General features: G+C 45.0%; 2 protein-coding genes across 3 annotated transcripts in view; both read left to right on the top strand.

Moving 5' to 3' along the window:
* The window catches only part of glyr1 (glyoxylate reductase 1 homolog (Arabidopsis)), a 121,839-nt gene that overhangs the window by 66,410 nt on the left and 31,210 nt on the right, over positions 1-24,219 (top strand). The window lies entirely within an intron of this gene.
* Positions 162-23,973, top strand: cog1 (component of oligomeric golgi complex 1). The gene is made up of 15 exons (XM_061712868.1): positions 162-499; positions 1,718-1,965; positions 6,068-6,249; positions 6,330-6,512; positions 8,757-8,913; positions 10,184-10,394; positions 12,045-12,429; positions 13,269-13,708; positions 14,803-14,949; positions 15,663-15,824; positions 16,163-16,287; positions 16,611-16,719; positions 16,807-16,916; positions 17,493-17,574; positions 23,759-23,973. Exons 1-15 carry the CDS (start codon positions 197-199, stop codon positions 23,897-23,899), a joined length of 2,985 nt encoding a protein of 994 aa, XP_061568852.1. The 5' UTR covers positions 162-196; the 3' UTR covers positions 23,900-23,973.

Raw genomic sequence — 24,219 nt, 5'->3', positions numbered from 1 at the left:
CTGTATACATACATACACGTGTATTTGTATTTACCATATTTCCTCGGGTCTTGGGGGCGGGACCTGTCAGCGGAAGACTTCTTTGACAGACAGTTTATTGGACCAATCAGCGCGGCAGGATGTGTTGTCGTCATCCCTTCGCTACGTGGAAGCCGGAAGTTGATTCCCCGTGTTTCCGGGTTGCGGTGCTGGTTCGATGGCGGAGACTCCAGCCGTGCACCTGCGGGTGTCGGAGATCCGGGACCCGGCGGTCCTGTTCGAGCGGCACGACACGGAGCAGATCCGCGGGGTGGAGCGGCGGGTGCGGGCGGAGATCGAGCAGAAGAAGGAGGAGCTGCGGCAGATGGTGGGGGAGCGGTACCGGGACCTGATCGACGCGGCTGACACCATTGGGGAGATGCGCCAGTGCTCCGGGAGTGTGGTCCGCTCCGTGACGGACATGCAGCACTACTGCCTGCTGCTGAAGCAGGGCCGGGCCGGGGGGGGAGGCCCGGTGGAGGTGAGGACACACCAGGACCCGAACACACACACCCCGGGGCTGCAGTCCTGGTCCCCGGGACCAGAACCCTCTCACCAGTACTGGAGTTGTAAAAAAAAAAATCAGGGGGGATGGTGGATTTTATCATATGGGGACAGATAATTTGTGCTGATTACAAATAATATAATATATTACAAATAATAGCAGTGACCAAAACAGCTGCAGAAATACTGCAGGAATGACATAGCAGCAGTTAAATGCAGCCTTCTGTAAGCTTTAAATATCCACTGGGCTTACATCAAATACATCAAAACACAACAATAAAAAACACTTTTCTGAACTTATCAATATGACTCTGTCCTTCACAGGATAAGTAACATGGATCACTGCAAAAACTCACAATCTTAATAAGAATATTTGTCTTATTTCTAGTTAAAATGTCTCATTTTAGTAAAAAAAAATGTCATTACACTTAAAACAAGACTCATCACTGGACAAAACAACAATTTTCACCTGTTTCAAGTAGATTTTCACTTAAAATAAGTAGAAAAATCTGCCAGTGGAACAAGATTTTTTTGCTTGTAATAAGAAGATAAATCTTGTCCCACTGGCAGATTTTTCTACTTATTTCAAGTGAAAATTTACTTGAAACAGGTGAAAATTGTCAAATAAGTTATTTTTCTGGTGATGACTCTAAATGTTGAAATAGCAGTAAAACCACATTCATTGATGAAATGACATAAGGGATGGAAAGGAGGGATGGCAGTTTTACAGGGGGGATGATTTGGACCGTTTTTATTTCAGGGGGGGATGATTTGGACCGTTTTTATTTCAGGGGGGGATGATTTGGACCGTTTTTATTTCAGGGGGGGATGATTTTGACCGTTTTTATTTCAGGGGGGGATGATTTGGACCGTTTTTATTTCAGGGGGTTGCCATCCCCCCTCATCCCCCCTCAACTCCAGTACTGCCTCTCACCCGGAGCTGCTGTCCTGCAGGTTTCACTTCAGTTTCAGTTTAGTTTAGTTTATTGGTCCGTTCAATTTCCACACACAAATAACCCAAAGTACAGGTGTAAATCGTCAGTGTTATACAAGTGATGAAAAAGAAGCTGAATGATGCTGAAGAAGCTTCAACCAGCTCCCGAGGGTTCACTTACTTTTATAAGACGTGCAGGATTCTACTACTCTGTGTGTTACCAGCTTCATGTAGATGTTGATGGTGTGTGTCGTGTTGCAGGTCCAGAGGCCGTGGCAGCAGAAGTTCTACACCATGGCCTCTCAGATCAAGCTGCTCCTGGAGATCCCCGAGCGGATCTGGAGCTCCATGGAGGCGAGCCAGTACCTGCAGGCCACGCAGCTGTACCTGCTGTGCTGCCACCTGCACGGCCTGCTGCAGCTGGAGGCCTCGTCCGCAGGCCTGTGCAGCCCCGTCCTGGCCCGCTTCCCCATCCTGGTGCGGCAGGTGGCCACCACCGGACACTTCAGGTGCTTACCGCTCTCACACACTCAGGCCCCGTTTACACGTAGAAACGGTGGTGTTTTCATGCGTTTTGGCCGTTCGTTTACACGAAAACGAAGCTCAAAGTCTCCAAAAACCATAATTTCTGAAAACTCCGGCCAAAGTGGAGATTTTCAAAAACTCCGTCTTCATGTTTGCTTGTAAACGGAGGGAAACGGACATTTAGGCTTCAGAACGTCACATTATGAGACAGAAACGTCACCAGCGTCATGAGTGACACCTGTGGTTACAATTAGTTTGGCCACCGTCAATATTTTCTTGTATTTTACCACCACACTGCAAAAACTACAAGAACTTTTGTCTTATTTCTAGTTAAAATGTTTCATTTTTAGTCAAAAAAAATCTCATTACACTTAAAACAAGACTCATCACTGGAAAAAAGTGAAAATGTACTTGAAACAGGTGAAAATTGTCAAATAAGTTATTGGTGATGACTCTTGTTTTAAGTGTAATGAGATTTTTTGACTAAAAATTAGACATTTTAACTAGAAATAAGACAAATATTCCTGGTAAGATTTTGAGTTATTGCAGTGCAGCGTCATGAGTGCGACCTGTGTTTATAATTTGTTCGGCCACCGTCAATATTTTCTTGTATTTTACTTGTTTTATATTCTAAAGTCACACTTAAAAGTAACTCCACTTCTCTGTCACTCCAAACCAAAGACTCTCGTTCATCTTGGAAGTTACTGGAAGTTACACGTGTCATTTGTTGATGTTTTTTTCCAGGATTCTGATTGGCTAGCATGACTTTATCTTCTCGTTACACTGCCCCCTGTAGGTTTGGCTGCTTATTTATGCGGGTTTGTGGAAATTATGGTATTTTTCAAAATGTAGAGGGGGAAATGTCCGTTTTTGTAAATACCCGGCTATGTGGAAACGTGGCCTGAGTTTAAGGCCTCAGGACCAGGGCCGGCCAGCAAAATGTGATTTTGGGGCCCTCCATTACTGCCAATAATACTGATTATTGATCATTCACACACCCGCTATAAACTTATTTAATGTTCTTCCCTGTCATTACAAATACACTTGTAAAACTTGATGTAAGAACTTTTTGTTGTAGTTAGATTGTAATCCACAGGGATTAAGACCATTGAAGCTACGGAAAAGTATTAGGGCCAGGCAGGAGAAAAATAATATTTTAGATGAGGAAGATTATTTTTTTCATTATGCACTTCGAGAAAAAAGTGGAAATGTCGAGATTAATGCTGAAGTACAATATTGAGAAAAAAGTCAAAATTTCGTGAATAAAGTTGAAATGTTGAAGAAAAAAATGCGAAATTTCGACCTTATTCACAAAATTTCGACTTTAACATTAATCTCGACATTTCGACTTTTTCCTCGACATTTTGACTTTTTTCTCGAAATGCATAATGAAAAAAAAAATCTTCCTCCTCTAAAATATTATTTTTATCCTGCCTGGGCCTAATACTCTTCCATACAAACACACTAGTTAGATTGTAATCCACAGTGATTAAGACCATGGAAGTGGTCAATTAATATTGATCAAAGTCAGCAACTGCCCCTACTGGCCACACAGAGAAGCAACAGATAAAAGGTGAAAGGTCACAGTTGCAGCAGGTACAGGTACAGGTGCAGCTACAAGAGCAGTCTGGGGTTGATTTACACTTAATATTTAAAGTGATATAGTACTAAGTGTGATACTGAGTGTCATCTACAGTGTAGACCTACTAAAAGAACAAAATAATCATAGATCATTTATAAACCATTTACTGTAAACACGTTATCTACTTTATTTTAAACTGCAGCAGCAACAATAATTTGAAGTGGAACAACAACAATTAAGTGCAAAAACAAAGTACTACAAAAACTAGAACTATAATTAAAATCACTCAACTTGGATAAACAGAACCTCGTCAATATGTTCTCCATATAAGAATACATTCAAATGTACAAAAACAGACATTATTAAATAGAATAAACTAGAGATGCCCTGATACCATTTTTTTCACACCGAGTAGCCTATGAGTATTTTAATTTGTGTACTCGCCGATACCGAGTACCGATCCGATACTTCTACCACAAAAATAACTAGGCTAAAAATGCAACGAAAAATGCAATGAATTGGAAGACAGGTTTTATTTGCAACAGAAATTCAAATTTAATACAAAACTCAGCCAGCGGGGCTTTCCTCCACGCTTTAGTCTCATCGCAGGAACATCAACTGAGCATGTGCACTTTAAAGTTGGTTTAAAGTTGGTTGCGATCCGCCAATAAAACAGAGAAGAAGAAGAAGAAGAAGAACATAAACAATCCCATTGTTACATTCCGGTTAGCCGCTAGTCGGCTAAGCTTAGCTTGGTGATGAGAACAGAGTGATACATGAGTGGGACTGGCAGCGCCGTTTCAGGCAAGATAGCAACAATTAATATTAATGCCAGCAGGACGTCAGCAGGGTGGACATCTTTCTAAATAAGGGACGACGACAGAAGCAAGACAGACAGCGGGCTGTTGGCGCGGCTAACGCGGCTAACGGCTAACCGGAATGTAACAATGGGATTGTTTATTTTGTACTGTGAGTTACGTGGAGTGTTTAATAAAGTTCCCTGTGAGTAAGGGTAACACCAGAGACGTTCTATAAACCGAGACAGCCCACTACGGTTGTGTTTCTTGTATCTGTGTCACGTGACTGCCACGCCCCCTTAGGAGACCGGAAGTAGGTCCTGAGTCTATTGAGTCCTATGGGAAAAGTGAACGTGAGTTTCGCCCCATAGTAACCTAAGTAAATATGGGACCCATTTTTCAAAAGCCACAAACCTTCTGAACATTCTGACACCAAAATGGAAATTTTCAGACCGACAGATTAGGAGAAAATGAACTTTGTTTGAGACCTGTCTCTGGCTGAGCAACACACTCTCGCGAGATTTGGCTCTCATCGTTTTCCCAACGGATAAAATGAAGTTTAAAACTAATATAAAACTTGCTTCTTTGGTTAATAATACTGTTATTTTTATTATTTAAGCCTTTTTGGAAGAAAGTTGTACTATATCTAGTGTTGTATGTTCCAAAACGATGTAGGGAGAGGGGCGGCCACGCCCACTTAGGAGACAGGAAGTGTATACCATTTCAAACCATTGCCAGTAACGGCAATGCGCTATCTTGTGTATAGAGGATCTTTGGTAATACTCAACAGTCCAGTTTGTATAATTAAGGAAGATAGAATTCACTGAAACACGGAACAGCTAGCTGAGCAGCGGCGGCTCGGCAGCTGCTCCGCCGCCAGGCTGCACACTCACCCGGGAACATCTCCCCCTAGAGTCACTAATCTGTAACTACAACAACAATGAAGTATCAGTGGGCGGTGTCGGAGAATTTTTGAGAGTATATGAGAGCAGTAGCGGCCCTGATACCAGTATCGGTATCGGGGCATCCCTAGAATAAACAAATAAAGTCAGTTTTTGTGACATGGTGGGTCTTCAACCTACTCCTCAGATCTGAAGTGCCGTGTGCAACAATGCAGGGTTGAATGACCAGACATGACATGACATGACCAGTGGAGTCTGGAGCCGAGAGGCAGTCTACAGGACTGTCTCAGAAATTTAAAATATTGTGATAAAATTCTTTATTTTCTGTAATGCAATTAAAAAAACAAAAAAAAAATGTCATACAGTTTAAGATTCCCAGAATATTCTAATTTTTTGAGATAGGATATTTGAGTTTTCTTAAGCTGTAAGCCATGATCAGCAATATTAAAATAATAAAAGGCTTGTAATATTTCAGTTGATTTGTAATAAATCCAGAATGTATGACATTTTTGCATCACAGAAAATAAAGGACTTTATCACAATATTCTAATTTTCTGAGACAGTCCTGTAGTCTGTTAACATAACATTGTTTACGTAATCATATTAATTATTGTGTTTTTGTATAATAACATACCTTTGATAATGTATGAATCATCACTCACACATAAAAAAATAGTTGTATTTTTTGGGGGCCCCCTAGTGGTCACGGGGCCCTAAGCAGCTGCTCAGTTCTTCTGCCTTGGGCCGGCTCTGCTCAGGCCTGAGGAGCTGAGTTCCCCGGAGTAACTTCCTGCTCTTCCTGCAGGTCCACCATCCTGCTGGAGAGCAGGTCTCTGCTCCGGGGCCGGGCCGTGTCGGACCAGGCCATCGCCGAGGCCATGGTGTCCACCATGCTGCTGGAGGACAGCTCGCCCCGCCAGGCCCTGGCCGACTTCCTGCTGGCCCGGAAGGCTTCCATCCACCAGCTGCTGAACCAGCCGCAGCACGGTACTGCCCAGATCACACGCTGACCCCCAGCATCATGGAGGTGTGACCAGAGCTGACGTGAAGGTGTCGTGTCCCCCCAGGTGCCGGGATCAAGGCGCAGGTGTGCAGCCTGGTGGAGCTGCTGGTCACCACTCTGTTCCAGGCCTATGCAGTGTTCTACGTGGCCCCTGAGGGGGCCCCCCGGCCGGGGGGGCCCGGGGACGGCTCCCTGAGCTGCGGTCTGCTCTTCACCATCCTGGAGAACGTCACCTCCACCACCGCCGGTAAACCGGGACAATGTTCTGCATGTTTCCACTCGCTTGAACTCCCCTGTCTTTCACGTTAGGGTCGTCCCCATCAGGATTTTTTAGCTCCCGATCCGATCCCGATCACTTGAGTTTGAGTATCTGCCAATCCTGATTTTTCCGAATCCGATCACTTTTTTTGGCTTCCAATACATTTCCAATACTTTTTCTCGATCAGATACATGTTGGCAATTAATTAAAAAAGAAAAAAGAGGACTAAAACTAAATGATCCCAAGTTTATTTTCTTGTCCATTGGAGAACAACATGGACATTTATTTCAGCTTATCAGCTCTGGTGCCACAAAATGTAAAAAAAATGAAATTGTAAACTAAAACAAAAAGTGCAGAATAGTGCAATAAGAAAAAATAAATACATTTAACTTTAAAAGAGGTAGTTGAATGACATTCAGTCAAACTCACAAACACAAGAAAATTAAAATACTTTTTGGCTTAACCTTAGTGCAACATTCTGAATGACATTTAATGAATAGCAGCAGCTTAATGCAACATGAACATATATAACATTTCACAATTCAAACATGTAAGTGACGTTAAATGCAACTATATATAAAACGATTTAATATATATTAAAAACATTAATAACTAGGTATATCCCGATACTTTTTTGTCCCATACCGATGTTTTGAAAATGCCGTGATCGGGGCCGATTGATCGGGACAACACTATTTCACCTGCACCTTTAAAGGGTGGCTGATGTCGCTGCCACAAAATCTATGTATCTGATAGGGCTGGGGATCGAATCGATTCCGATTCTTAAGATCCAGAATCAATTATCAAGATTTGATTTGATTCCGATATTGATTTGGGTTAGTGTTATCTGTAATAAGATCACGGATACAAGCGGCCGAGATGAGTTTCCTCCGCAGGGTGGCCGGACGCTCCCTTAGAGATGAGTTTCCTCCCTTAGAGATGAGTTTCCTCCCTTAGAGATGAGTTTCCTCCCTTAGAGATGAGTTTCCTCCGCAGGGTAGCTGGACGCTCCCTTAGAGATGAGTTTCCTCCGCAGGGTGGCTGGACGCTCCCTTAGAGATAGGGTGAGGAGTTCGGTCACCCGGGAGGAGCTCGGAGTCGAGCCGCTGCTCCTTCACATTGAGAGGAGTCAGCTGAGGTGGCTTGGGCATCTGTACCGGATCCTCCTGGATCCTCCCTAGGGAGGTGTTCCAGGCATGTCCCTCCTCCCTAGGGAGGTGTTCCAGGCATGTCCCTCCTCCCTAGGGAGGTGTTCCAGGCATGTACCTCCTCCCTATAGATGTTCCAGGCATGTCCCTCCTCCCTAGGGAGGTGTTCCAGGCATGTCCCTCCTCCCTAGGCAGGAGTTCCAGGCATATCCGTCCTCCCTAGGGAGGAGTTCCAGGCATGTCCCTCCTCCCTAGGGAGGAGTTCCAGGCATGTCCCTCCTCCCTAGGGAGGAGTTCCAGGCATGTCCCTCCTCCCTAGGGAGGTGTTCCAGACATGTCCCTCCTCCCTAGGGAGGAGTTCCAGGCATGTCCCTCCCCCCTAGGAAGGAGTTCCAGGCATGTCCCTCCTCCCTAGGGAGGTGTTCCAGGCATGTCCCTCCTCCCTAGGGAGGAGTTCCAGGCATGTCCCTCCTCCCTAGGGAGGAGTTCCAGGCATGTCCCTCCTCCCTAGGGAGGTGTTCCAGGCATGTCCCTCCTCCCTAGGGAGGAGTTCCAGGCATGTCCCTCCTCCCTAGGGAGGTGTTCCAGGCATGTCCCTCCTCCCTAGGGAGGAGTTCCAGGCATGTCCCTCCTCCCTAGGGAGGAGTTCCAGGCATGTCCCTCCTCCCTAGGAAGGAGTTCCAGGCATGTCCCTCCTCCCTAGGGAGGTGTTCCAGGCATGTCCCACCGGGAGGAGACCCCGGGGAAGACCCAGGACACGCTGGAGAGACATAGGGCCAATCCCAATCCCCCCCCTACTTTCTACCACTAGCCTTCACCCTAAAATAGGTAGGTCCTTGTAATGTTCCCTAGGGATTGGGACACCACTTGCTACGTCACTGCGTGGTTTACGTTCGGGTACGTAAGCGACTGCGTAGTTACGTTTGCACAAACGTCACACCATATCAGGAAGCCCAGAGCTAAAAGCTGTTTTAATTTCCGCTGTAGCGCTGTTAATATGCCACTTTATTAAGTTTTAATATTTTTTCAGGTGTAAAAGTAACCGTTAAGATCCCCAACCTGACTTGGCCCCGTCTCTCCTCAGGTAAAGGCAGGAAGGTGCTGCAGGAGGAGTCAGGTGCAGGCAGCTGGTTCAGGTGTCTGCCTCCATCCGTCACAGAGTTCCAGCCCCGCCTCCGCACGCTGGCTCAGCCAATCCAGAGGGAGCAGCTCCGGGACACGCTCCAGCAGTGGATTCACACGTAAGGACCCGGGATCAGCTACAGGGGTCGGCAACCCAGAATGTTTTAGAGCCGTATTGGACCAAAAACACAAAAAACAATTATGTCTGGAGCCGCAAAAAATGAAAAGTCTTGTATCAGCCTTAGAATGAAGACAACACATGCTGAATGTTTCTATATTAGTTATAACTGGGGACTCAGCTGCAAATGTAGCTGCTAATGTCTTTCCACATGACTCTTTTTGTTACGCAAATCTATGGAAGAGTATCAGGGCCAGGCAGGAGAAAAATAAAAATAATATTTTAGAAGAGGAATAATTTCTTTTCATTATGCACTTCGAGAAAAAAGTCAAAATGTCGAGAATAATGTTCAAATACAATTTCAAGAATAAAGTCGAAACTTTGCCTTTTTTCTCAACATTTCAACTTTTTTCTCGACATTTTTACTTTTTCGAAGTCCAAATGTTGAGAAAAAAGTCGAAATGTCAAGAAAAAAGTCAAAATGTTGAGTTAAAAAGTCGAATGTCGAAAAAAAGGTCAAAATGTTGAGAAAAAAGGCAAAGTTTCGACTTTATTCTTGAAATTGTATTTCAACATTATTTTCGACATTTTGACTTTTTTCTCGAAGTGCACAATAAAAAAAAATCTTCCTTTTTTTTTCTCTCCTTTTTTCTCCTGCCTGATACTCTTCCGTACAAATATTTGTTAACAGAAATGTTGAAATGTAATATTTATTCTACACATTTTTACAGCATTGGAAAACATTAAGACTGTTTGTGTCATGTTTTCCTACAGAAACCATATTAAAACAAAAAATATATTTCCCTCCCCATCTATTTCCATATTCAAACATCTTTGAAAAAGCTCCAGGAGCCACTAGGGCGGCGCTAAAGAGCCGCATGCGGCTCTAGAGCCGCGGGTTGAAGACCCCTGAGCTTGCCGTTTGCTCGTGGGCCAGAACGCCAGGGAGCAGCGGGTCCTCTGCTGATCTGGTTGTTTTTAGGTAGGTGATGGTTTTAACCCTGTGCTGTCTTCGGGTCAAGGAAGGAAGGAAGGGAGGGAGGAAGGGAGTAAAGAAGGGAGAAAAGAGGAAGGGAAGAAGGAAGGAGAGAGCAGGAGGAAAGAAGGAAGGAAGGAAGGGAGTAAAGAAGGGAGAAAAGAGGAAGGGAAGAAGGAAGGAGAGAGCAGGAGGAAAGAAGGAAGGGAGAATGAGGTCATTTTGACCCGAAGACAGTACCAGGGTTGAGTAGGTGATGGTTTTAAGAGGTTTTAGAGCATGCTCTCTCCTGCAGCTGTAAGGAGGACATCTGCGGCGGCGTGGGCAGCCTGCTGGTCTACGTGAAGAGCCTGAAGGGGCTGGCGTCCATCAGAGACGCCGTGTGGGACCTGCTGTCCTCCGACTCCATCAGCCAGCACTGGAGCTCCGTGTGCCAGCGGCTGCTGGAGCGCCCCCTGCCGGTGTGGGAGGACTTCCTGCAGCAGCTCTTCCTGCAGCGCCTGCAGGTCGGTGCCCCCCTGCTCAGTAACGCCAAAGATCCTCTATACAGAAGATCACGCATTACCGTTACTGCCAATGGTATGAACTGGTATCCACTTCCTGTCTCCTAAGTGGGCGTGGTCGCCCCTCTCCCCACATCGTTTTGGAAGTGTTGAGAACATACAACACGAGATACAGTACAACTTTAATATTTGGAAGTGTTGTGAACATACAACACTAGATACAGTACAACTTTAATATTTGGAAGTGTTGTGAACATACAACACGAGATACAGTACAACTTTAATATTTGGAAGTGTTGTGAACATACAACACGAGATACAGTACAACTTTAATATTTGGAAGTGTTGTGAACATACAACACGAGATACAGTACAACTTTAATATTTGCACCCTATTTTGCCGCTCGTTTTTTTAATGTGCTACCTTAATGTCTGATATCAACCCAGTACAAGATCTTCAGTTCAGTCTAATATTCTTTTTTTCCCTTCCAAAAAGACTTCAATAATAACAATAACAGTATTATTAAGCAAAGAAGCAAGTTTTATTTCAGTTTTAGTTTATCCGATGGGAAAACGACATTGGCAGTTCTGCAGTGACCGACGGCTCTATCTCTGAATCTGAATCAGCACCAGAGAGGAGAGATATGAGAGTGTGTTGCTCAGACAGAGACAGGTCTCAAACAAAGTTCATTTTCTCCTAATCTGTCGGTCTGAAAATGTCCATTTTGGTGTCAGAATGTTCAGAAGGTTTGTGGCTTTTGAAAAATGGGTCCCATATTTACTTATGTTACTATGGAGTGAAGGAATTGGTAATAATCTGTGCTCACGTTCACTTTTCCCATAGGACTCAATAGACTCAGGAGCTGCTGTTAGTCTCCTAAAGGGGCGGGGCTAGGGGAGGGGGCGGGGCTAGGGGAGGGGGCGGGGCAGTGGGGAAACCCACGTGACACAGATACAGGAAACACAACCGGAGTGGGGGAGAGTTTACAATAAAACGTCTCTGGTAACGCTGGCTTCCCTCTCACCGTACTGAGACCTGACCTGTCCACGATTCAATTCAATTCCATTTTATTTCTACATCTGGTAAATGTCTGAATGTAGCGCCGCTACATGGCATGGCTTACAGCTTAAGATAACTCAAATATCCTATCTAAAAAAATTAGAATATTCTGGGAATCTTAATCTTAAACTGTAAACCATGATCAGCAATATTAAAATAATAAAAGGCTTGTAATATTTCAGTTGATTTGTAATGAATCCAGAATGTATGACATTTTTGTTTTTTTTTAAATTGCATTACAGAAAATAAAGAACTTTATCACAATATTCTAATTTTCTGAGACAGTCCTGTAATCGTCATGGAGACAGACGGGTGAGGGAACGAGCAGCGCAGAAAGACCAGAATTAATTTAAAGAGGAATGAGTGGATACATGATCATGGAATTATTCTATTCAGATTTAAAATCAGAATAAACCAGCCACTTACTTCTGAATTAAGTTTAATTCAGAATGGCCATTTTCATTCGGAATTAGGTGTTTACATGGTAATTTTTACTCATTTTAAATCGGATTTAATTTTAATTCTGAATTAAAGAGGAATTAAACTTCCCGTGGCTAACTGGTGCAACATTCTCCTCCCCTGCATCCCTCCAGGCCATCACCAAAGAGGAAACTGAAGCCATTGCAGCGAGCTCCGTGCTGCTGCTCACGTCAGCGGTGGAGGAGCTGGAGAGCGAGCCCCCCGGGTCTGGGTCTGGGTCTGGGTCTGGGTCCGGCCCCGGCTCCGGCCCCGCCGGGGCCCAGTACGAGGGCGACGTGGCGGCCTTCCTGTGGTCGGAGGCCCCGGGCGACCTGCCCAGCGACGCGGCCTGGGTGAGCGTGAACCAGCGGGGCCAGCAGCGGGGGCCCGGGGGCAGCGGCCTGGCCATGAAGACCCAGGCCCTCACGCCCGCCGTGCAGAACTTCTGCTCCTCCCTGGACGCAAAGCTGCAGAGCCGGCTGGAGGACCTGCAGTTCTACCTCCCCCCCCAGGACCAGGGTAGGCCGGCTCACTGTTACACCCAGTAAAACATCAGGGGGGATGGTGGATTTGATCATATGGGGACAGATAATTTGTGCTGATTACAAATAATATAATATATTACAAATAATAGCAGTGACCAAAACAGCTGCAGAAATACTGCAGGAATGACATAGCAGCAGTTAAATGCAGCCTTCTGTAAGCTTTAAATATCCACTGGGCTTACATCAAATACATCAAAACACAACAATAAAAAACACTTTTCTGAACTTATCAATAAATCAAACACTTCTGTTCTGTTTTTCTGAATTAACGAGATAAAGTTTTAATTAAAAAAGAGAAAATCTGCTCTGTTTTTCTGAATTAACGAGATAATGTCCAGCAGACCTAGTCTAATCAGAATGGGTTTTCCGTCTGAACAACCGCAAAGTCCTGAGGTTCCTGCGCAAAGTCAACAAACTAATAACAATACCATCTATATAAGTTAAAGACAAGAGTATCTCTCAATGTTTCAAACCAAAAGCAAAATAAAACTGGATTAAACTGGACAGGAACATGTTTGCTTCCATGAAATCCAGTTCTCAAGTGAATCACAGCTTCTTGCAAGATGTGAGGTATCTGGTTAATTCAGAAAAACAGCAGATTTAATTTTGTCTTTAAAACTTTTCTCGGAATTCTGAGATAATTAACTCATTAATTTAGAAAAACAGAGAAGATTTTTTTTTATTAAAATGTTATCTTGTTATTTCAGAAAAACAGCAATACGCTTCCGTACATATGAATGAATCTAATGAATGAAATCTAATGTGTTCCGGTGAATCCTGATAAATGCTGATGTTCCACTACGTTCTCTGCAGGACCGCCCCCCCTCTCCGCTCCATCCTCCTCCCCATCCTCCTCCTCCTTCGACCGCTTCACGGACTCCCCGGCGGTGGAGGAGTCTCTGCGGCGCGGCTGCTCGGCCTGCGTCCGCCGCCTGCTCTCCTCCGTCCGCTCCAGGCTGGCGGCCGCCCCGCCGGACGCAGCGCCGGCCCGGCTCACCGCCGTCCTGTTCATGGCCCGGCTGTGCCAGTCCACGGGGGAGCTCTGCCCCAACCTGAAGCACTGCATCCTGGGGAAACACGGCGGCCCCGACGCCGCAGCTAAAGGGACCCCGAGGCCGGGGAAGAAGCTGGGCAAGCAGAGGGGCAGCGTGGCCGAGGTCAGCGCCCCGCAGGCCGAGTGGGCGGCGCTGAAGGACGAGCTGCTGACCTGCAGCATGGAGGCGTATCGGATCTGGAGCTCCGCCCTGGCCAAGGTCAGACCCGGCTCACTGACAATCTCTGCTCCCCGCCGAGAAATGCTACTTTGTGGTTCTTATTTTCTAAGGGCCAATCCCAGTACACCCCCTACTTTCTACCACTAGCCATAAAAATGAAGCCACTGGCGTAGGTCCTTGTAATCTTCCCTAGGGATTGGGACACCACTTGCTACGTCACTGTGTGGTTTACGTTCGGGTACGTAAGCGGTCCTGGTCATTTCACAGAGTTTTGTGAGATCAGGTTGAAAACGTTGCAGCTTCACATTAAGCCTGATTTATGGTTCTGCATTAAATCAACGCAGAACCTACGGCGTAGGTTACACGGCTTACGGCGCGCGTCGCCGCGTAACCTACGGCGTAGGCTCCGCGTTGGTGTAACGCGGAACCATAAATCAGCCTTTATTCTGGCCAGATCTGAAAAAACTTCGCAACAACGAGCAAACGAGTGATTATGTACATTCACTGAGTGAATATTATGAAAGTAAAATATATATTTCTCGCTAGAAATGTAATCAAAACGCATTTTTATGCAGAAACTAACTCAAAATATTGATTTTATTCACTAAAAATTAGAAATGTCCGCCATGTTTTTTTGTTTGATTCAGTCTGCAAATGATGACGTAAAGCATTCTGGGAAATTTTTCTGGCCCTCGGTCGGTGAGTCAGTATCTGAAATCCCTCACTCTGAAGGGTTAGATTCATACACACTAGCCCTCGTTATGTCCACTAGCCCTACATGCAAAGAGGAATTGGGACACCACTACCCTCACGGGAACATTCAAAATTTAGGGGTAGGACTGAAAAGTAGGGGCAGGGGGGGATTAGGACTGGCCCTTATTTTCTAAGACGTACAGTAGCTGCTTTCTGAGAGAGCCAGAGTTCCAGCAGGGAACGCCACGGTCAACACCTCGTTTCCAACAGTCCTATCAGCCGGCAGAGCTGAACAGTGGAGGGTGGACCGGCGAGTCTGGCTGGGACGCACCAGGGCATGAACCCCTCTGAACCCGTCCCATGCACCAATACTGTCCTCATGTGGGCCAGAACAGAGAGGAATGTTCCCTAACATCCGTCTTCTTCCGGTCCTGTCCCAGGTGATGCTGCAGAGCTTTGGCGAGGCTCTGCACGCCCAGTCCGCCGGAGCCATCCTCACCACCGTCACCAACTGGGAGGACCTGGAGATCCAGGAGGAGACGGAGTCGGGGACCAGCGTCACGTCCAAGATCCGTCTTCCAGTGCAGGTGGGTGGGCTGCTCTGGAGAGCTTATATCCAGTACTGGAGTTGAGGGGGGATGAGGGGGGACGGCATCCCCCCCTGAAATAAAAACGGTCCAAATCACCCCCCCCTGAAATAAAAACGGTCCAAATCATCCCCCCTGTAAAACTGCCATCCCTCCTTTCCATCCCTTATGTCATTTCATCAATGAATGTGGTTTTACTGCTATTTCAACATTTAGAGTCATCAGCAGAAAAATAACACCAGAAAAATAACTTATTTGACAATTTTCACCTGTTTCAAGTACATTTTCACTTGAAATAAGTAGAAAAATCTGCCAGTGGGACAAGATTTATCTTCTTATTACAAGCAAAAAAATCTTGTTCCACTGGCAGATTTTTCTTATTTCAAGTGAAAATCTCATGAAACAGGTGAAAATTGTTGTTTTTTCCAGTGATGAGTCTTGTCTTGAGTCTTGTTTAAGATTAAGATTCCCAGAATATTCAAATTTTTTGAGATAGTATATTTGAGTTTTCTTAAGCTGTAAGCCATGATCAGCAATATTAAAATAATAAAAGGCTTGCAATATTTCAGTTGATTTGTAATGAATCCAGAATGTATGACATTTTTGTTTTTGTAATTGCATTACAGAAAATCACAATATTCTAATTTTCTGAGACAGTCCTGTATAAATAAAGCTTGATTAGATTGTGTGTGCCGTCCTGCTCTGCTCTGCAGCCGTCCTGCTTCGTGCAGTCCCTGCTGTTCCAGCTGTGCGTGGAGGTGAACAGGGTGGGGGGCCACGCCCTGCCCCCCCCCACCCTGCAGGAGCTGCTGCACACCTGCCTGGACCAGGCCCTGCAGCTCTACCAGCGCCTGTCTGAGCAGGACCGGACCCGGGTAACGCACCACGCCGCCCCGGAGGGTTCATTCATCCTGAGAACAGAGGGAATGCATGACGTCACAAATGAGACTTCACAGAGGGTTACGCCCACTGAGTGACAGAAAGACTGAGTGACAGAAAGACTGAGTGACAGAAAGACTGAGTGTCAACTTTAACGCAGAATGCAGATTTTGTGTAAATCAGGCTTTACACAAAAACGTCATCAACAGGAATTTATGGTTTTTACCGTGAGATGACAAATTCTTACCGTGGGGAATTTTTTTGACGGTTTATCGTGAACGGTAAAATATCACCCATTCCTATCAGAGCCTCCTCTCTCCTCTGGTGTCCCCAGGAGGGTGTGTTCCCCGTCACGCAGACCCGAGCCCTGCAGCTGCTGTTCGACCTGCGGTACCTGAACGCCACGCTGAGCAGCCGGCTGGACGAGGGCCGGGGCTCCCGCTGCAGTCAGGACCCCAGGTAGGAACACAATCAGACACTGGAACTCAGCAGAAGTTGTCACCGTGTTTATCCTACTCACCACCCCAAAAAGGTTTAATTTAATAAGGTAAGGCTTAACTCTACACCAGCCTTACATCAGTAAAAGTTCAGAGCTCAAAACCTGCAAGAGTCCCGTGATCAGGACCGCAAAACCTGACACGCTCCCACTTCTGCTCCGACTTCAGTGTGAGATCTTTCCATAAACGTGTGCTGCCTCCAACTCCACACCCCAGCCCTCCTCTGATTGGTCAGCTGCCTGGTCAAAAGCGTTAATGTTTAAACTTTGCCGTCGTATCTTTTAGGTTCCATACGATCTGCGACTGGTTGGAAACGTTCATCGACCCGTTTGACCTGGACGTGTTCACACCGTCCCTGAACGCCAACCTGAACCGGCTGTCCCAGAGGACCTCGGTACGTCACAGCCTCACGCAGCTCTAGAAAGGAAAACATGACCACTGTGACATGTTTGAACGTAGTAACACCGACGTCCTGTTCCAGGTGCTGCTGGGGCTGCTGATCGGCTCAGAGAAGCAGCTGGTCTCTCGGAGCAGCTCCGTCAACTCCCAGGAGCCGTCCAACATCCTCCCTCTGGCCAGCAGTCAGATCAGGTCAGAGGAACACTGGAACTCCTGTTGCAGTTTACTGATTATTGAGATCCCCATTAGCTGCAGCAGAAACTGAAGATATTCTTCCTGGGTCTTAACAAAATAATGCAATACAAAAGAAAACAAATAGAGAAAAGAACTTAAAAAAATAAAAAAAATAATGAATAAGAGCAAGAAGAAAAAAAAAAAAAATATATATATATATATATATATATATATATATATATATATATATATATATATATATATATATATATATATATATATATATATATAAATACCTATTATATAATACCCACACACACACACACACACATATATATATATACATACATACATACATACATACATACATACATACATACATACATACATACATACATACATACATACATACATACATACATACATACATACATACTCATATATACCTATTATATAATAACACTATTATACAATAATGCCACAGGGGGCAGACCAGTGCGCCCCCGTGTGGTCAGAGGTGGAACTACCACCTGTAACTGCTGCTGGTTCAGACGGAGAGACGTGCAACCGTGACTGTTCTGTCCTCTGTTTCAGGTTTGGGTTGTTGCCTCTCAGCATGTCAAATTCACGGAAATCCAAGTCTTCTTCCAGAGGATCGGACGCTCCCCAAAAGCTGGTGAGTCGGTCCCACCCCGGTCCACTTCATCTGCATCGTTCTTCATTTCCTCACAGAACCCCATTGATGCTTCTTTTTTAAGTCTTGTCTTGTTCCTCGTGGAGTAAATGTTTCAGTCTCATCTTCTCCCCTCAGCGTTTCTGATCGAGACACGCAGGCAAGTCCTCTGCAGTGGTTTCTCTTCTGTGTGTTCTTGAGCTTTGCTTTTTCTGCTGCGTGTGCGGTTTGGGCCTTTAATTAATGATTGACCTTTTTTGATCATTTTGATCATTATTGGTTTGCAATCTTAGAAATGGACAAATATTTGTCAGTCTTGTTTTAGAGATGCATCGATCGATCGGCCACTGATCGGTATCGGCCGATATTGCCCCTATTGGTTTTGATCGGAGTTCTCAAAATAATAGTTAAATCAAGATTATTCAATCAAAAAAAGATTGCTTCTATCAAAAAATATATTTTCAATTAAAAAAAAAAATTTTTTTTTTGTTTGAAGCAACTTTTTTGATTGAAGTAGTGTTTTTTTGTGTTTGGGCCATATTATGGCTAGGACATTTGTGTCTATAATTTAATCAATAAAGAGTTGCTTCAAAAAGGAAACAAATATTTTCAATGAAAAAAATCACTTCAATAAAAAAAAACTTTTTCAATAAAAAAAAACTATTTGAAAAAATATTTGAGACCCAAAAAATTGCATTTGAACATTTTTTTTTTTGATTGAAAATATTTTTTTTCGATTTGAAGTGATTTCTTTTTTTGATTGAAGTGAAAAAAGTTTTGAAGTCTTTTTTTTTTTTTTTGATTGAATCATTTTTACACAAAATCTTTTTGGGCATTTTTTTGGGTCTTTTTGGCATTTTTTTGAGTCTCAAATATTTTCTTGCATTCAAACACTTTTTTCTTGATTGAAGTGAATTTTTTTTAATTGAAAATATATTTTTTGATTGAATAATTAAGACACAAATCTACCTCCATATGTTATTGGTGATCGGCAGATACTGCTTTTGGAGATCGGTTATCGGTGATTGGCCCTGATCGGTGCATCTCTATTCTTGTGTAGAATCCTGTCTGTGCTGCGTGTTACAGCGCTCAGTAAGGTACAGGGGAGGAACTTCTCTGTTTCTGTTCCTTCACGCTAGTTTTCAGCAGCGTTTGGATCTAGAGCAGAACTGGAACCAGTCTGGAACTGGAAGCTTGTATTCCAGGTCTGGTAATCCCCATCAGGGCACGTGGACACGAGGACGGCCACGGCCTCGCCCAGGCTGATCCAAGTTTACCAAGGCATCTTTAAAATCTAGCCCAACACTGCAAAAACTCTAAATCTTACCAGGAATATTTCTCTTTATTTTTTAGTTAAAATGTCTCATTTTTGGTCAAATCTCATCACATTTAAAACAAGATTCATTACCAGAAAAATAACTTATTTGACCATTTTCACCTGTTTCAAGTAGATTTTCACTTGAAATAAGTAGAAAAATCTGCCAGTGGGACAAGATTTATCTTCTTATTACAAGCAAAAAAGAATCTGAAAAGAAGTGAAAATCTACTTGAAACAGGTGAAAATTGTTGTTTTTTCCAGTGATGAGTCTTGTTTTAAGTGTAATGAGATTTTTTGACTAAAAATGAGACATTTGAACTAGAAATAAGACAAATATTCTTGTTAAGATTTTGAGTTTTTGCAGTGAACACGAGACTGCACAGATCCAGCGCAGACTGGGACTGCAGGGAGTCTGACTGGCTACGTTTCCATGCATCAATAACCCTTTTTCTAACCGGAATATTGTCAATAACCCGAATTTGCACGGACATGTAAACACCAATAACCCCTTTGAATAACCAGAATTTGCTCATACTGGGGTTTTTAAAAACCCCAATATGAGCCCTGGGTTACTCCTTTTTAAAACCCGAATATTGGGTCATGTAAACACCAAACGGAATATCCCCATCAAACAGAACAGGAATTTGTGTCATGATGTTCTCCGTGCGTCGCTGGTTTGATCCAGATTTCCCAAATGATTAATTACCATGTAAACAGGGATAACCCTGTTTGCTCACGCATGGAAACACATTATTCCCATAGTTTCAGTAACCGGAATATTGACCTTAACCCCAATTTTGACTGCATGTAAACGTAGTCCCTGACACATGTTTGTCAGCTGTCTTGGTAAGCTGTTCCCTAAACCACCGGAGGTTAGAAACTGCCTTTGCAAAACCGTAGCGGCAGCAGAGATACCGCAGAAAAACGCAAACTGCTGAAAACGTGTGCAAGGAAACACAAAAAGACAAGGATCCCCGTCCAGTAGGCTCTGCCTTGAGAAGTAGTTTAGTTAAGCTTTGTGAAATAGTTAAGCTTTGTGATCAAACTAAACAACTTTTATCTCTGTGGTGGAGACGGAGATGAAATCTGTTTTAGGTAAAAATATTATCTGTTTTTGCCAAAACTGTGTAAATTCCTGGCTCACGGACTCCAGGATGAACCGTAACCCCTCTACTCCCAGAATCATTATGACCACCTGCTTAACCCGGTCCGTCTTCATTTTCAGAGGACAGAAGGGGCTGAGAACTAAACTACCGTATTTTGGTGACCATTCGGCGCGCCGTGTGGAAAGGCGCATCCTCAGTTTTGTGTGTCATTTCTGTATATACAACACGCATTACAGAGAACACACCAACAGATTATTTTTGGAATCAAGATTACTGAAACTTGATGATTTGGTGAAGTTACAGACACTCACAGTCATGTAACAGCTAAATGTAAAGCATTACCAGAAAACGTACAATACATGTTTACTTTCAGTTCAAATAATGAAGATAGTCGTAGAAAATTTAATTTTAACCATCTATTTGCCCGAACAACTTTAAAGCAGATGAGTGTTTCTGTTGTTGGAATTAAGTTATGGAATTCATTACATTATGATTTAAAAGGGCTGTATAAACATATTTCAGTTTAAAAAGAAATTTAAAGAGAAAAAAATAGAAATGTATGGATGAAATAGCTAAAATGTATAATATATGTGTATGGAGACAGACAACACAGACATCTATCTTTGATTTTTTTGTTTTTCTTTCCTTGTGATATTAACTAAGTAATTGTGCAGGGCCATCTGTTATTATTGTTCAATTTAGTTTTGAGGGAGGGGCAGGTAGAATAAGATTTTCTTCTTCCTGCTCCTTTCTGGTTATGGAATAAGCTTTTGATTGTGTTGTCATTTTACTTGTTTGTTTCTTTTGTTTGCATATTTCCATGATCGTAAAAAATAGAAAAGAAATGAAATATTTAAAACACACACGGCGCACCGACCGAAAGGCACAGCCTACACACACGGAGCGCAGGGTCACTGTCAAGTCCAACTGACTTTAATTTAAGCTGATAATCAGCTGTTATCCCGTCTTCTCCACTAGTTGCAGCTGTTTTTACCACTCAGTGCAGTAAGGGGGCTGGTCCAGTGGGGAAGTGACGTCAATACAAACCCTCTATACACGCCACATACCACTGATGTACAGTGGGGCAAAACAGTATTTAGTCAGACAGCAGTAGTGCCAGTTCTCCCTGCTCCCCCTCCCAGCTCTGTGAGTGTTTAGTGTAAAACTGTTGGTGACGCATGTGTATCAGGCTCCCAGGGTTGAGTTCTCATCATCCGTCTAGATCAGGGGTCGGCAACCCGCGGCCCTTAGTGCCGCCCTAGTGGCTCCTGGAGCTTTTTCAAAAATGTTTGACCTTTTTTTTCTCTTTATTTCCATCTTTTTTTTCTTCTTTTTTTCCTTTTTTCTCTTTTTTCTTCCTTTTTTAATCTCAACATTTCGACTTTTCTCACGAAATTTTGACTTTTTTCTTGAAATTTCAACTTTTTTTTTCGACATTTCGACTTTTTTCTCTTTTTTTTTTTTTTTTTTTACCTTGTCTGCACACATATTATTGATTGATACCATGACGGTAGAAACCAAAAGGGTATATATGTGCATTATTACTATATGTAATATATACATATATATACGCACACATATGCGTACACATACATAAATATACACATACAAACCCAGTGTTTTTTTTTTTTTTTTTTTTTTTTTTTTTTTTTTTTTTGGGGGGGGGGAGGGGGTGGGGGGGGGTGGTGACGACATCCACTGCCAATCCAGGAAGCAGGAACACACGGAGACACACGTCAAGCACTGGAAATCTGCAACAAAAAAACCACAAACAAAGCACGAAACCGGCACGGAGCCATCCAAAACACGAACAGCAATCGACCTAAATCTTGAGATCTGATCGCAGTCTGAGCTAAGCTATCGCTACCGCTACCTAAACCCAAAAACTAGAGAGCCAGCATGCAGGTGAACAAGCCAGTGTGTATGTCTATGTGTGTGTGTGTGTATGTATATGCTCATGCATGTGTGTGTGTGTGTGTGTGTGTGTGTGTGTGTGTGTGTGTGTGTGTGTGTGTGTGTGTGTGTGTGTGTGTATGCGTGTGACTAACTTACTATATGTGTGTGTGTGTGTGTGTGTGTGTGTGTGTGTGTGTGTGTGTGTGTGTGTGTGTGTGTGTGTGTGTGTGTGTGTGTGTGTGTGTGTGTGTGTGTGTGTGTGTGTGTGTGTGTGTGTGTAATAAACCAAACAAAGCTCCACCTGAAGTGTATCTATAGTGGGGGAGGGGGGGGAGCAACCCCGCCACCCGTGAGACCAGAGGCCGACAAGGAAGAGCCCGGAACCCAGGCCACCGGCAACCCCACAGAGGGGAGAAGTAGGAGGGAGGCAACCCACCGCCTGCGAGGCCCCCCCCCCCACCCGGCGGCGGCCGAGGGGGCCCGCGGGCGGGGCCCCCACGGCGCGGAAAGAAGCAGCCAGGGATCCCGCGGCGGCGGACCGCGACCCAGGCAATCCCCGGCCACCCGGTCCGGGCCGGACACGCGGCCAGGAGGCCCTCACCCTTCAGGCCAGCGACCCCCACCCGGCAGGGGGCCAGCCCGCCCGGAGAGACAGAGCCGCCCCGGCCGCCGACGCGGGCAGGCGCACCCGTCCCCCACGAAAGTGGCCCTCCAAGACCAGAGGGGCGCCCCGCCGTAGAGGCAGCGGGGGGGACCGGAGACGGGCCCGGAGAGAGGGAACCCCCCAACAAGGCGACACCCGCGCAGGCCCGACAACGGAGGGCCCCAGACCCAGGCATCCCATTCATTCATCCATTCACCTATCCGATACCTATACTAATAATAATATAATATACTATACATAATAATAATAATAATACTAATAATAATACTAATAATAATAATAATAATAATAACCATCTTTGTATAATATAATATTGATAAATTATTAAGTTTTTGATGTCCTGCCAATGGAGGCTCAAATCCTCCATGGCAGGACCCTTCCATACCGCATTCTCACCGACACAGACATACAATCACGCACCGTTTCCCCCTCCCCGGGGGGATCCAGCACCGCCAGAAGGCACCCCAGGCTGCACGGCGGGCCCCGCCAGGCCCGGGTAACCCGACCCACCCGTCCCAGGCCCAGGCCGGTGAGGGAACGCGGGTGATGTGGGACCCCCTCCCGCCCCTTGTGTTGAGTGCATGTGATTAATGCCATAAAAACAGGGAGGAGGGAGGGCCAAGTATCGATTGACACAGACCCCCCCCCCTCCCGAACTACGTGTCCTTGTCAAATGTATTTATTAAGTGTTGAATGTGCAGTGTCTATTTTGCTGTTAAAACCGTGAGGCGGGGAGTGCCAGGCCCCGCGGGACAGTGCCCCCCACGACCCGGACCCCCCGCCTTTCGCCTATGTGCGTATGAATCGTGTAGGGGGGGCAAGAGGGGGAGCGGAGGCCGAAGCCAGGAAGCAGGACCAGCAAAGCCGGCCCTGATAAGACACCCGCGTCCCCCCACCGGCCGTCCAGTAGACGGGGGCCGGCCCCCCGAGCCGGGCAAGGGCCCCACCGTACCTCCAAGGGCGCCCCCGGCGCCGTAACTTTTTTCTCAACGTTACGACTTTTTTCTCGAAGTGTGTAATGAAAAAAATAAATCTTCCCCCAGTTCTAACTAATTTAGAAACATGCAGCATGTGTTGCCTTCATTCTAAGGCTGATAAAAGATTTTTTTTGTCGTTTTTGGTCCAATACGGCTCTTTCAACATTTCTCTCCCTCCTCCTCCTCCTCTTCCTCCTCCTCCTCCTCCCCTCCTCTCCTCCTGCAGGCTCCCCGGTCCTCCACATCAGGGAACGACGGCAGCTTCCGGCCCGGCAGCCTCTTCAGGCAGCTGGCTGAGCAGGACGAGGAGGCGGCGGCGGCTCCTTCTCTCTTCAAACTGAGCTGGCTGTCTGGCATGGCCAAATAACCCTGTAGTGCTTTTTACCAACCTTTGCAGATACTTTATAAAAACACTGTATAGTAAATCTAATTTTTCCTTTATGAGAAACGCCTCGTGTGATTTTTGTTCACCCAAACACTAAACACTGTGTTAATAAAGTTTTCACACATAAGCTTGACTCATTTGGTAAAATGGTAAATGGCTTACACTTATATAGCGCTTTCCAGCTGTACTCCTACAGCCCCAAAGCGCTTTACACTGCAAACATTCACCCACACACACACACACATTCACACACACACCAGTTGTCGGCGGAGCTGCCATACAACGGCGCTGGCCTGACAACC

This window comes from Cololabis saira, chromosome 21, assembly GCF_033807715.1.
Source record: "Cololabis saira isolate AMF1-May2022 chromosome 21, fColSai1.1, whole genome shotgun sequence".
In the NCBI taxonomy this organism is placed as follows: domain Eukaryota; kingdom Metazoa; phylum Chordata; class Actinopteri; order Beloniformes; family Belonidae; genus Cololabis; species Cololabis saira.
This window is presented reverse-complemented; position numbering and strand designations above follow the sequence as displayed.